General features: G+C 39.3%; 1 protein-coding gene across 7 annotated transcripts in view; it reads left to right on the top strand.

Annotated features, from left to right (window-relative positions):
- The window catches only part of LOC109041701 (sodium/hydrogen exchanger 9B2), a 198,516-nt gene that overhangs the window by 80,507 nt on the left and 103,425 nt on the right, over nt 1-14,584 (top strand). For all 7 annotated transcript variants that reach the window (XM_072300946.1, XM_072300929.1, XM_072300943.1 and 4 more), the window contains one exon: nt 4,583-4,765. In XM_072300946.1, coding sequence (XP_072157047.1) covers nt 4,583-4,765 — 183 coding nt within the window. The remainder of the gene's footprint in view (nt 1-4,582; nt 4,766-14,584) is intronic.

Below are 14,584 nucleotides of genomic sequence, written 5' to 3'. Positions count from 1 at the left end.
TTTGACACCATTCAATAAAGGCCCTATAAAGGTCTTTTACCTTCAGTTAAATTTTGATGTTATATGTGTTTTCAAAAGAAAATGTCACGCTCTTTCCATTGGTACCAACAGGTTTGAGAGAAAAAATTCTGTCAAAGCTGTATCTTAAAAGTTACAAACCAAACTTGAAATTTCAAGAAAATTCTAGCCTTTTTTTCGGCATCTGACCTCGTAGCTCGGCACCAACAAGTCAAAATTAAAGAAAAACTAATATATATTCGTGAGTAGAATTTTATACTCTGAAAAAACGACAAGAATGATTTTTTTCACTGGATGCACTAGAATCACGCAAAATCGGGAAAACGGTGACGAGGTCAACAATCAATTTATGCGTTATTTCAGTCGGCCGCCATTTTGTTATAAGCAATTTTGACTGTGTTCCCGAGGGGGGCTAATGGTAAACTTTTTTTGGGGGGCTCTAGACATGTTTTGGAGCGCTTTAAAACGCAAGAGAAGTTTGTGCTAATTTGTCCGAGGTTAGGCCCTTTTTTTGGCTAGAATGACTGGACTAATCTTGGATTTCGAATTTTAAAAATTCGACTACAAATTCGAGTTCCTCATTGAAAAGTACCCCCCGGTATCAAGCTTCACTTAAATCGGTAGAAAAGAGCGCCTACAGCTGGGCTTAAACAAGCAAGTCTCAGTTGTAACAGTTTTCCACCACTAAACTGGGACACTGGGACAGGATAGAAACATATCGACGGTGTAAGTCGGCAATCACATAACTCGTTTGCGGTGTCTGAAAATCTCCGCCTCTATATTAATTTTTTAAAGGTGAACAAATTGACATTATTCCTTGAAGTTTATGCAGAATTTTCTTCACACAGAAAAGAAAAATCACGCCAGTTTTAAAGAATTGCCGTTGAGTAGTTTTCCGTTTAAAAAATAAAGTATGACAGGAAGTCTGCGACGTCGCAAACAGAGTTATGTGATTGCCGACTTGCACCGTCGATATGGGACCGAATGGAACGGGACAGGATGGAAATAAGCTGTTTTTTAAGCTTATCTGTAACAGTAAAGACAATTTTGGTGTTTTTTTTTTTCAAAGAATATTTAGTAACACATCCTAGAGTATCGGAATAAGAAAACATTTTCCCCAACGCACACCTCGAAAGTATTTTACGAGCCGATATTAGTGTGTGGTGTGTGTGTGTGTGGATGTGTGTGTGAGGGTGTGTGTGTGTGAGGGTGTGTGTGTGTGTGTGTGTGTGTATGCTTGACGCCCTGTTAGTTATCGTGTAAGTATAGCATTTTGTTTGGCATCATTAATGGCGTTAATCTTGCACAAAAATTTGCGAATTTTAGAATTTTTGCCATCTGTGACGTGTGAACTATTCAATCGACACAAAAAAGTCGTTTTTGGAAAAACCTCAACGTTACGGTAATCATTTAGAACTTGTTACATCGTTGCCATGTCTCTCCTGACTGTTGTTCGGGACAATGATTCTAGCTCGTGAAAAAGTTATTGATGAAGCAAAAAAGAAACTGACCTATTTTATTTTCTCAAATTCAAAAGCATTACCTGTCATCTCCGATAAAATTTTTTCAAGTAATCACTCTAGTTTTGCTGCAACATTGATTTAAAGTCAAGAACCAGGCACGGGGGACACGCAAATTTGGGACAAATGTAGGCAATTTGCACATTCAAAGTTCTCCTAAATTTTTATTTCAGTCCAATTAAAGTGGAAAGTAGCATGTAATAAGTAGTCAACAACAGTGTGGAAAATGAGAAAAAAATTTGATCTGCCCATATTTCTCAGATTATGACGATTAAAACAGCTCGGGACACCAGATTAGACGCTTATTTGAATTCACCCAGGTACGTTATCCGTATGTAGATATATAATACAATTCAATGAAATAAGCAGGAATTACAGTATTATCGGTCCACCTTACGTTAGAAGTACAGTACCTAAAGAAAGAGTAGTGATTAGTAAATTAAATGATCCTTGTAGACCGATAGAATTGAAGGAGCCGTCTTTATTCGAATTTTCCACCATGTTTTTTGGTGGGCGTCAAACTGTCACCGCACTCGTCATCGACAAGAGAGGGTTTTTGTTGCGACATTCGTGTCGCAGCTGTATTGAGCAATTTTCCTGCAGATGGATGGCCTTCCAATTCATCAGTGTCACTGTTAGATTATTTTGCATCTGGATTTTGTTGTGAAAAGTTTTGATAGCTCAATGAAAGATTTATTTGCTAATTCAATGAAGTAAGTATATCGACGGTGCAAGTCATTTTGAATAATATTCTCGTCTGTCAGGAGAAATGACCGAAAAACCGAGTTATGTGTTTGTGGAAGTAAGGTCCAACACCGAATTCCGAGATACGTGATTGGCGAATTACTGATTCAAACCTATTCTTTGCCGATGTTGACTGAATAAAGACGGAATAAGACTATCCTCTCACTTTAAAAGTAGCCTAAAGTTCCTTTTAACAAACTTTAATTGGTAGCGAATCTTTAGAGTGACACTGGAAAACGATTCGACGGTGTACCTAAGTCGGCAGTCACATAACTCGGTTTACGACGTCGCAGACTTCCTGTCACACTTCATTTTTTAAACGGAAAACTACTCAACGGCAATTCTTTAAAACTGCCGTGAGTTTTCTTCTCTATGCGAGGAAAATTCTGCATAAATTGCAAGGAATGATGTCAAATGTGTCGTAGAAGCGGAGATTGTCAGACACGTCAGTTTAGTGCGGTCAGTTTGGCACTTGCTCAAAAATCCAATTTTTTAAAGATCGTTTTCCACTGACTTTTTATTTAAGCAGATGAAGGGTGAGAAGACGAGTGGACTTCATCCAATTCAGAACGTTAATAATTAACGTTCCTGACCATCAATTATTGATGGTCAGGATTTGGCAGCCCGCTAAATCCTGACGTTCACTAAGCAACAAACTCATCAAATTGATGCCAAACTTAAGCTCAGGCTGATCGTGGATTTAGGCCTAAAGAAACATGGAAGGAACTACTGGAGAACCCAATCGTCGGTTCACTTCACTAGACCCTCTACCAGGCACCGCTAGTGTCGCCACTAATTGGAGTCGGGGGTCCTTATTTAATTTCTTGGTCCATGATGACGGGAGGCTCGCGGACAGGCCGGATGGTGGGGCAGGGTAGAGTACCTATATTAAGAGAGTATGGCCACTGGGTCCCATGGAGAGGCTTAGGACCCAAAAATGGCGGTGCTTTGCTTTGGTTTTTGAGGATGGGAGGGGGGTCATTGCCAACTTTTGACGGTTATCACCAACCGCACTTGCTGCCAACCTTACTACATCTAAGATCATTTTTCTCAAAAATTGCACACGATTAGCCTTAAAAATATGTAAAAAAGTCGCAATAGTGCATTTGGGTAAAGTTCTCGTTACGATAAGCAAAGACAACTACATTTTGAATCATTTTGCATTACAATAACTTTATGGCGTCCGCCATTTTTGGGTCCTAAGGGCTCCATTCAGCCTAAGATGGCTGAGCCAATCAGAGGTGGTAACTCCAGTGGCCATACTCTCTCAATATAGGTACTCTAGGGCAGGGATACTGCCCAACGGCCGACGGGGAAACGGGCGCCATGGCGGAGGAGGGGGGGAGAGTGTAGGGAGGCTGCCACTGCTGAGAGCGCAGCGGTCGGTGGGCTTGCATGGCGCGGCGCGCGGGAGGGGAATTTTCAGCACACATTTCTGGCACGCTGTCGGCTTTCATTAATATAAACTTCGAAGGATTCAGACTTTCAGCGATTCTACCTTTTTCTATTTCACTCGAGAGATTGCCAGATTTTGCGATGAATGTGAATATTTTACATGGATTTGGATTGGGAAAAGTGCTAAAAAGGCAACTTGTCTGGCAACAATAGAGTCCGGGAGGGAAGAGAGGCTGCCTTCCTTGGAAAACCCATGATTCATTCGGAAATGTCATTAAAACAATTGATTCCGTTTGAAGCATCAATTGTGTACGAGGGGAAAGCTATTTTAAAATAATAATTGTAAAAGGGGTCCAGGGGGTGCAGCCCCTTGGCTGGCCGTGACGGACGCGCGAAGCGCGTCCAGAACGGCTAGTATAATAGAAGTATCGTTGTGCAGATATATTAATTGTTTCTTAAAACTCTTTACTCTAACGATTTAATTCCTTTGCATTTTACACAAAAACAGTGGACATTTGGCCGCAACCATCAATAAATGAAAGGGGAGAAAAACTATCATTAAATTTCAATTATGTCATTTCCCCCAACGCCGTGCCGCCTTTACACATTAAGTCGTACCTTGGTCATTTTTAAGCTGCGTGGGTATGCATATTAGTAATGCATTAACTTACCATATCAGCATTAGGAAAACCCATCGGTTACTATAGTGCACATAAGGAGACACAATTTCAATGCATAGGCAGATATGAGGAGCTTGGTCGCATCAGGGTTTTAGCCATGGGGCTTAGAACTTGCTAAGTTCAGGAACTTCAGTTTAAAAACTTAAGTTTTAAAAAAAGGAACACACGTTGACATACATTTTCTCGTAGGTATTGACACTGATGAAGACGTCTTGACTTTTTCAGGGATGTTGCGCTTACAACAATTCTAATTAAAGCTGGTTTGGGTCTAGACCCAAAAGCTATGAGGAAGTTAAGTATGGTAGTGCTGGGTCTGTCTTTTGTCCCGTGTTTGGTTGAGGCAGCTGGAGTGGCGATCTTCGCATTTGTCATTTTAGGATTTCCCTGGGTGTGGGGATTCTCGCTTGGGTAAGTTTCTTCAAAGAACTTTCTTATTTCTCTTAGGATACAACTTGCCACGCTATTTTACTTAATACAAGAAAATGACACTTCATAGGATATTATAATATGATACTTTATACATAGTGTAGCGAGGTAATGTATGAAAAAAATGAGTTCGGCGTTGGAGCCAAGTCAGTCCGGATATCACCATTCCCGAAAAAGTAGTGCTTCATCGCCGATGAGCCCGAGAACTTCACCGGAGCCTCGCCCGGTTGCAGGATGCAGGCCATGTTGAGTCCGGACCAACTTCCCATGGTTTACAACTTCCCATGGTTTACAACTTCCCATGGTTTCCGGGCCATTCCTATCCCGGGCAGCCGAGGACTTTCAGCCGGCTTCGTTGGCAGCAGACTTCAACGAACCCGTTCAAAATAACCTCACTCACTCATACGGAATATCATATTCTAGGAATCCTGGTTTTGGGATCTGGGACTGACCTAGAGAAACAATAATACCTACGCCTTGTACCCCGACTGGCTCCCCAAGGTCCGCCGCACGCCATAACAGGGATGCGCACGCATGATACGCAAACAAGCCAGATGAGTTCTTTGTATTTGTCCTCGCAGTATAAAGACACGCACCACGATTGCCAAATTGTACTTAAAATCAGCCCAATTTACTTTGAGTCATTATTGGGGAAGTAGGTACTGAAGTAGAATGTGCCAAGTTACAACTCACATCCTTCAAGTTCGCGCTAAAAACATTTCGCACCTATTCGAAGCTACACATATTATATTTATGCTTTAACAGCACTTTACGTCTCCTCTACCACCCTCCCAGACAGCCCCTGGAAAACTTTATCAGTATGATTTCATACCGTTGAAATTTTATGTTATTTTTGGCTCCCGAATCTCATGTTATTTTCAGTTTGAAATCATACCGATAGGTAAAGAAATCCTCTAATTATATAAAATTGATCATATTGTTATCATACTGTTATCACGTTCGTCTCGTTCCTTAACATATTGTTCGCATACCTTCGCATACCGTTTTCATATTCACTTCACACTGTTCTTATGTTATTATCATTCTGCTTTCATAATCTATTCTTACTGTTTTAAGGTGATTCGATGGACGCCATATTTTGTGTCAGAACGGCATGCGATATAGGTATCGCATCAATTGGTTCCATTTTTTCAGCTACTCCCTAGTAGCAGAACCACAGAAGGAAAAGATAAATATTATGTACGAAAGTTAATTTTTTTTATATAATGTATGCATATAAAAGTGTTGAAAGTGAACATTTTTATGTAACCATTATATAAAAAAATGTTATAATTTTCCTGAGTTTTTCGCGAACATATTAAAAATTCTTCTAATTCCCAAAAAGCTCACGGAAATGATGACCTATTTTTTTATATAATGGTTACATAAAAATGTTCACTTTTAACACTTTCGTATGCATGCGTTATATAAAAAAATAAAAAATGTGTGTATAAAAAAAAATTATCGTATCTAGCTTTTATCATTTTTCATGTATTACGGTCAGGTCTGAACTTTGATTTTTTTTAATATAAGCGTTACACCTTCTTTATATAAAACGATCATTTAGATAACAGATATGTTTTTTTTATACTTTTTTAAGAAAAACAAACATTCGTTCTGCTACTAGGGCTCGTCATTTTTCTCCAATTTTAGGATCGCAATTCTGTTGTCAGGAGACCGAAGCACTCACCAATTTTAACAAAGAAATTCATCGTAATAAAGGCGTGGTTTTTTTAGAGAGAAAATATCGCATTCGAGTGCAGTTTCAATATCGGTATCGAATGCGATGTTTTCTCTCTTTAAAAAAACCACGCCTTTATTCCGATGAATTTCTTTGTTAAAATTGGTAAACGAGTGCTTTAGTCTCCTGACAACAGGATTGCGATCTCAAAATTGGAGAAAAATGACGAGTAGCTGAGAAAATGGAACCAATTGATGCGATACATCGCATGCCGTTCTGACACAAAATATGGCGTCCATCGAATCGTCTTAATGCTTTTTTCATATTGAACCACCTTGTCTGCCACTTCGTATTTCTCCGCTCCGCGATCAATCCTAAACGGGCTCCCATAACTACTAGTCGGGGCGAGATTTGGTTGGACCCGGACATAATTGCAAGAAAAGGTTTTTATACATCAAAAAACGCAGAAAAATCAGCAGAATCCGAATATCTAAAGGTCGCCAAAAGGCCGCAAAAATTTCACCCCTAAATGGCCGAAAAACTGAAAAAATTCCCAAAATTTGCACGTTCTTCCTCCTAAATTCCTATCTTGCGCCAAAACTATTGGTTTTAGTGCCAAATGTTACTGGACCAAATTTTTAGAGAATAAAATTTTACTATGGAAAACCTTGTTCTGAGGATCATACGGTGACATTGGACCCCAGAAAATTGCATCATAAAAAAATTGATAGTTAACATCAATCGCGGATTTCATGAGAATGACCGATTTTCCTCTTGAACCGTTCAATTTAGAGTGAAAAGTTACTGAACAAATATTTTAGATCGTAAAATTTTACCTAAGAATCATGCAAGAAGCGCCATCGTTTGATAATTTGAAGCCTATAAATTTCATTGGAAAGGGAGGCACTGCGGACCTCAAGTTTCCCATCGCGGAGGTTAAATGTAAACAGCATATGTGATAAACTGCGGGTCCTCCTGGTGAAATTTTGCGGTAAAACAGCATTATACATGATTACAGCAGATAGAGGCACCGTCAGCACTGAATTTTTTTTTCATTTATTGGACAAGGGTACGGGGAGGGGAGCAGAGAAGGAGGTCAATAATGAACGTGTAGCCGATATTCTCATGTGACGCTGTGATAGTCTGGGTATCCTAGCCGTTATACACAATTTCTCACGAGTTTTCTTCACTTTCCCTCGGAAATCGTTTTGATCATTTGGCAGATATTTAAGGCGTAGCTGCGGGATAAATTGTAGCAGGAAGCATCGGTGGACGGGGGTGAAGGGGGGGGGGATCCCTTCTGTTTCTCCGGGCCATACTAAACCTGTGCAAAGACAGAAGAAATTTACACATTTTAGGCACATGTTTGAAACCTCGTAAGTCACCCCCGTCAAATGATGCAACGATGATTAGCACGCGTTCAAAACTTCTGAACAGACCGAAACCGCGAATAGAACCGCGATAGAAATCACGGAGATTCAATGACGCAATACGCACATGTTTGAAACCTCGTAAGTCACCACCGTCAAAGGATGCAACGATGATTAGCACGTGTCCAAAACTTCTGAACAGACCGAAACCGCGAATAGAACCGCGACAGAAATCACAGAGAATCAATGACGCAATACGCACATGCTTGAAACTTCGTAAGGGTGATTTCACGATAATAGGAATAGTCGTGTCGCCGTGGGTTGTGAACGACATAGGGCAGAACGATTGAAAACCAAATTAATTAATCAATAGGAATGATGTCCCTGAACCTATTCATGCTAAAAAATATGATGAATTATTATTATATTCAATAATATGAGACTTTAAAGGCCAAAAATGTCCGGTCGGTTACGCGTCGCCAACCCCGATTTTGAAGCAAAAGAGCAATTTGCGGTAACAAATCAGTACTGATCATGAATTCTTTGGCAATATTTGCTGAATAGAGACTCTAGTGTTCAAGAAAATTGCCAGTTTGAACTGAAATGTTTATTATTGAGCGGGAAAAGTCATAAGAAAGAGGTGTCGCCACATTTGGCGACAAATTTTTGCAGTTGTATTAAATGCAGTGTTTATCTCGTCAGATGGAGTCAGGAGTTTCAAAACTGCCATCAAATTGTTCGCTGAAGTCTTCTTGACAAAACCATTACTGATAAGTCAGTTTTTTTTACAATGAAAACTTTAATCATTATGAAAACTAGTGATTTTTACGTGCGTAGCACTAATTCCTCACTACGCAAAAACCTCAATTTAATAGTATTAAACTAAAAGGAAGTCTCCAAAGTTTAGAAAACTTTTAAGGCAGCATTAATTCCACCTCATAACTCAAGAATTGCCAAGTTTCATCTTTTGTATCATCTTTAATCTCACATTTTTGAGTGTCGGTTACGCTGTGTCTGTTACGTAACCGACACAATTTGGCAGGGCCGCCATGTTTGCGTGGACCTCCAGCAGTCCCGTGGGAAGCGCTGATACCTGATTCAATGGCTTGTTTATCAATCACTTTAACTTTGCACTGAATCAAAATAGAGCGTGCCAAAGCTGGAAAAAGGAAGTTTAATACCGTCAAACGGGGCTACTTGGGACTACAGGCTAACATGGGACACTCGAGGGAATTTTCGCGTTGTTGTGTGTGGTAGCCTTGTAATGTTTATTTTTGTTCTTCTGATGCCATAACCTCATTCTACATTACTCCGGCATGGCTGTTCATGACCAAGAAGAATTTTGAAACCCAAATAAGTATTTAAAAAAAAATATTTGTCTCTTTAATATTTTTTCGTCATATTTGAACACCGTTATACTTTCCTGGGGATCTCAGTACCTTTCCACCACATGCAAACTTCTTATATGTGAGTAAGTCACAAATGTGCCTCTGTTGATGGGGTCTGCTTCAGTTTTACAAAAATTTTCGTTTTCATCCCCAAAATTTCAAAAAACCAAAAAACTAGGAATCGCTGGGTAACATGGGACACCCTATTTTCTCCTTTTCAGTGATATCGTTTCCATGTTTTCCAATTCTACCTTGCATTACAGACTAAGAGGGAGGACCTATTGGCAGTGCTTTTGAGATAAGAGATTTCCTGGGTTATATTCAGGTTTTTATCAGTTAAGCAGGTACTGATCTGTTTATGACAGGTATTTCGTAATTTTACAAGAAACATGGTCCGGACGTACAAAAGAAAACCAGGCTCTCGGGCATACAGAGACTTCTCACAGAACTCATTGAAGAAAGCTGTCAAAGCAATTCGAAAGGGTGCTTCTCTGCGTAAGAGGGTAAGACGTCAACAAAATTTGGAATTCCGAAATCAACCCTTAACAGACATGTTCGCAATTTTTTGAAAGAATACTTTTCTTAATGCATACCTTTACTAACCTACTAAAGGTTGGTACCTACCTACTCAAACTGCCATAGGTGCCTCTTAGTTGATAACTTTGAAACGTTTTGACCTCAATATTAGCTTTAAGTTCCTCAAGGCTGTCATGCCATTTTTGTTTCCTACTTAATTCTTTAAAAGACTTGTTCAAATTTACCAAAATTGTATTATTTTATAGATAAATGTTCAATTTACTTTTTTAAAAATTCAGTTTACTGTCCCATGTTGCCCTGAAAGAGCCTAACATGGGCCAAACACTTGATTTTCATTCGTGTCCCAAGTTACCCCGAGTATCGGGGTAACTTGGGACAGTCGAAAATCGGAAAAAAAAAAATATAAGGGGGGGGGCATAAATTTTTTTTTTCCTTTAAAATTCGATATGCGTACCAACGAACTACCTTTAGCACAAAAAAGTTTGGCAAAATAATGTATGGTTCGTTTTGGAGAAGCTTTTTTGTGCTAAAATCGTCCCAAGTAGCCCCGTTTGACGGTACCTTTAAAATGAGGTAATGAAATCCTGTTAAAATTGGTGCACTTTTATTTCTAAGGTATTTCACATTTTAACTATTCCTGTTATCGTAAAATCACCCGTAAGTCATCATCGTCCGAAATTTTCAAAATTTATGGGAACGCGACTGAAAGTAACTGCTGACCATCTGCTGTGGTCATCAGTGCCTTCGACGGAAAACTGAGACGATGCTCTAAGCTTATCGTTCACCAAAATGCAAGAATGAACCTGTCTCATAGTTCGGTTTCGGGTTTTAGTAAAAAGACGTGCCTTAATATCTTGTTGTGAAAAATCGCGTATCTGTGTAAAAAATACCTCAGGAGCATGCGTTATTTTGTCATGAAGTCAATGCAGATGAGAACTCTTTGCAAAAAGCCGCATGCATCTTCCGAAACAGTCGATGGAAAAATCAAGAGCTCTCAATAGAGTTCATTCGGCCCTTTTCTATTTCCATATGCAACAAATTTCCGCAAAAAGTCCCTGGTTTTCAATCAATATCTCGTTTTTTTCGGATTTTTTTAGCAAGATGTTCTTCCCAAATGCGTGGAGAATCTGGAAATTCCAACTGGAGGCACGTACAGTGGAGAGCCGACAATACTCTTGAGGAAAGGGTCACAGCAGCACTCGATGCGTATTTTGCAGCTGCGAGAAAAGCGTGCATAATGAGGGATTACCGCGGCCGCGACGCGCGGCGTCTCTTTCATTTTTAGGAGCCCTAAGGCCCAATATATTTCATGTTGGCAAACGTTCATTCTTCAGAAATCCGTCATTCCGAAACAATCGATACAGCATATTATAAGATAACCTTGAAAATAAACACATATCAACAATACTATTGTAAGAGAATGAACGTTTTGTGGAACTAAATATGGTTCTACCATGTGTCTAAGCTGTGAGGTCCAGAAGGATCCTCAGATGATCCAATTTAAATTTTGCGAAATTAATGATAACACTCCACTTCGATTCATCTACATATATTTTTGACTAGGAAGGTTACTCACTTTCATATTCTAAGATTAACTATCTGTTTTTCTTGCTCCCGGCAGACCCGGGAAAAGTTTAATCCTCGCTATAAGAATTTCACGAACAGAACAGAAAATATCGTTCAAATGTATCTTTTTGCAACGACGCATAAAAGATCTGCCAAATGATCAAAACGATTTCCGAGGGAAAGTGAAGAAAACTCGTGAGAAATTGTGTATAACGGCTAGGATACCCAGACTATCACAGCGTCACATGAGAATATCGGCTACACGTTCATTATTGACCTCCTTCTCTGCTCCCCTCCCCGTACCCTTGTCCAATAAATGAAAAAAAAATTCAGTGCTGACGGTGCCTCTATCTGCTGTAATCATGTATAATGCTGTTTTACCGCAAAATTTCACCAGGAGGACCCGCAGTTTATCACATATGCTGTTTACATTTAACCTCCGCGATGGGAAACTTGAGGTCCGCAGTGCCTCCCTTTCCAATGAAATTTATAGGCTTCAAATTATCAAACGATGGCGCTTCTTGCATGATTCTTAGGTAAAATTTTACGATCTAAAATATTTGTTCAGTAACTTTTCACTCTAAATTGAACGGTTCAAGAGGAAAATCGGTCATTCTCATGAAATCCGCGATTGATGTTAACTATCAATTTTTTTATGATGCAATTTTCTGGGGTCCAATGTCACCGTATGATCCTCAGAACAAGGTTTTCCATAGTAAAATTTTATTCTCTAAAAATTTGGTCCAGTAACATTTGGCACTAAAACCAATAGTTTTGGCGCAAGATAGGAATTTAGGAGGAAGAACGTGCAAATTTTGGGAATTTTTTCAGTTTTTCGGCCATTTAGGGGTGAAATTTTTGCGGCCTTTTGGCGACCTTTAGATATTCGGATTCTGCTGATTTTTCTGCGTTTTTTGATGTATAAAAACCTTTTCTTGCAATTTTGTCTAGGTTACCCCCTTTTTTTTCGAATCTCGCCCCGACTATACGCCCGACGCGACGTTGCTTAACTCCCGTGATCGCCCGAGTGCCGCTGCCGTGGAGTTCCGGAAGCTCGCGTGTTCCGAGAGGGTAATTTAGCATTCATAAACGTCCTTAGCGACAAATCCACGATTGAATGGAACAATATTCTTGGATATTTCTATTCAGTATTGAAGAAATATAAAGAATAAAAAAATAAATTAAAATTGATAAAATAAAATAAATTAAAATTAATAAGATAAAATAAATTGATATTAATCAAATAAGCTAAATTAAAATTAATAAAATAAAATAATTTAAAATTAATAAAATAAAATTACGTAGAGAAATTATGTTAACGCATTTAAATAAGATAGTAGTAGCATATAGATTTATTCAGCTCCAAAACATGTTTTGTAGCCTATGAGGCACCTGAAAAGTGTATGTTAATAAATAAATAAATAAATAAATAAAGTAAAATAGATCAAAAAAATAAATGCAATAATAAAGAATAAAACCGGGAAGCTGAAATTCCGCCAACTGACCCTTAAAGTTGTGGAACGTGCGGGGGGCGGATGAGGGACGGAACAGAAGACCCAGGGCCGCAAAGTTAGATTTATAAACAAATTACGTAATTTTCTCTGAGGTCCCATGGGAACACAGGGGGTTCCCTTTCCACTCTCCTGGGAGCATAGGGGATCAGCTTATTTTCATTCTACATCTTGGAGGGTAAACTGGTGGAAAATATCGATAATTGAAGTGTTCATTATCGAAATATTTGGATTAACATGTAAAAAATCGTCTTTTTTTACAATTTTTGACCTTTTTTGGCCTATTTGAATTTTTTTAGGCCCTTAACCGTCCGGTAGCAATTGAAAAAAGTATATCAACCAAAAGTATATATCCTAAGCTTGAAGTAAAAAAAAAAAAAAAAAAAAAAAAAAAAAAAAAAAAAAAAAATCGAAAATCTGAGAGACAGTTTTTTTGATAATTCAGTTTGAACATTGAATGGCGAAAAAACCGTAAATTTTAAAAAAGCCTAAATTACGGCCATTTAAATAATTTTTAGCTCAATTTTGATGGCATATTCAGAATCTACATGGAAAAGTGATCTAGAAACATTCTTTCAAAGTATGATGGATTGATACAGAGTCTTGCTATGGAGAGTCAAAGAGAGGGAAGTCGAGAAAATGAGAATCGCTAAAACGGGCGTTTTTGAATATCGCTAAAATTTACCCCATCTTTGGGGGTCGATATCTCGCGAACGGGGCATCGGATGGGAAAACTCTTCAAATTAGTTTCTTAGAATGATGTAAAGACCCCGTACACTAATTTTCAGCCAAATCGGAGGGGGTCTGGTTCCGAGCTTGGTTGCGTTGGTCGTGGAATGACCCATCAAGTTTTTGAACGGACCCCCCTTCCCTCTCCTGAAAGAATTCCTAGCTACGCCACTGCCTCACGAAGACCTGAAGGGGCTCCGGGACAAAGAAATTTTGGACTCTCTGAAGTCAAATACCTATCATATTTTCTTTTTCCAGAGGAGCTAAGCACGTTAATTTGAGCTCAAGGAGCAACTCGTGGAGGGGGGCACCGTCGCGTCTCTCTCTAAGACTTCATCAATAGGGTAGGCCGACTTTGAATTTTCAGGGGTAAGTTTCAGTCGAAATTGTTCGTGCTTTTACATTTAGATGCAATTAATTCACAGTCCGATCGAGAACCTTCGCACTTGTAAGATAAGGACTTCCCGTTAAGCTTCTTGAAGAGAAAGAAGGGAAGGCTTTGGGCCTATAAAATTCGGATCACTTGGGGTCAATTTTCTATACAACACTCCCTAAGCCTCCTAAATCGTCCGACCTGGTACAACCGAGAATGCCGCTTTGTGGAGGTAATCCAGGACAGTGGTGGCCATTTCCCGTAAAGAATTTTGAATCCATATGAGTTTCCCCCTAATCTCAAGTTATCCACCTCCACCTCCTTACCAGGGACGGGGGTCTGGTGGGTATGAAACACCCCCAGGCGAAGGGGGTGGGGGCCTCCTCTGAAAAATTTTGATGTTGTCTGGAGCAATTTAAGGCGACAACGAACGCTCCCTCTGTTCCCTCCTTTCTTCTCTCTCTTCTTTATTTTCTTTTTTCGTTTTTTTCCTCTTTTTCGGTTTTTCTTTTTTTTCTACTTTCCATTTCATTTGTCGTTTTTTTCCTTTACTTTTTTGTTTTCTTTTCTTTTTTCTCCTCCCCCCCCCCTTCTTTCTTTTCTTCGTCAATTGCGCGTCACGGGTGTCTGCAGTTAAATTGGCGCA

The sequence above is a fragment of the Bemisia tabaci genome, chromosome 1 (genome assembly GCF_918797505.1).
Source record: "Bemisia tabaci chromosome 1, PGI_BMITA_v3".
NCBI classification, from domain to species: Eukaryota; Metazoa; Arthropoda; class Insecta; order Hemiptera; family Aleyrodidae; genus Bemisia; species Bemisia tabaci.
The sequence above is the reverse complement of the archived record's forward strand: the minus strand, read 5'-3'. Positions and strand labels throughout refer to the sequence as shown.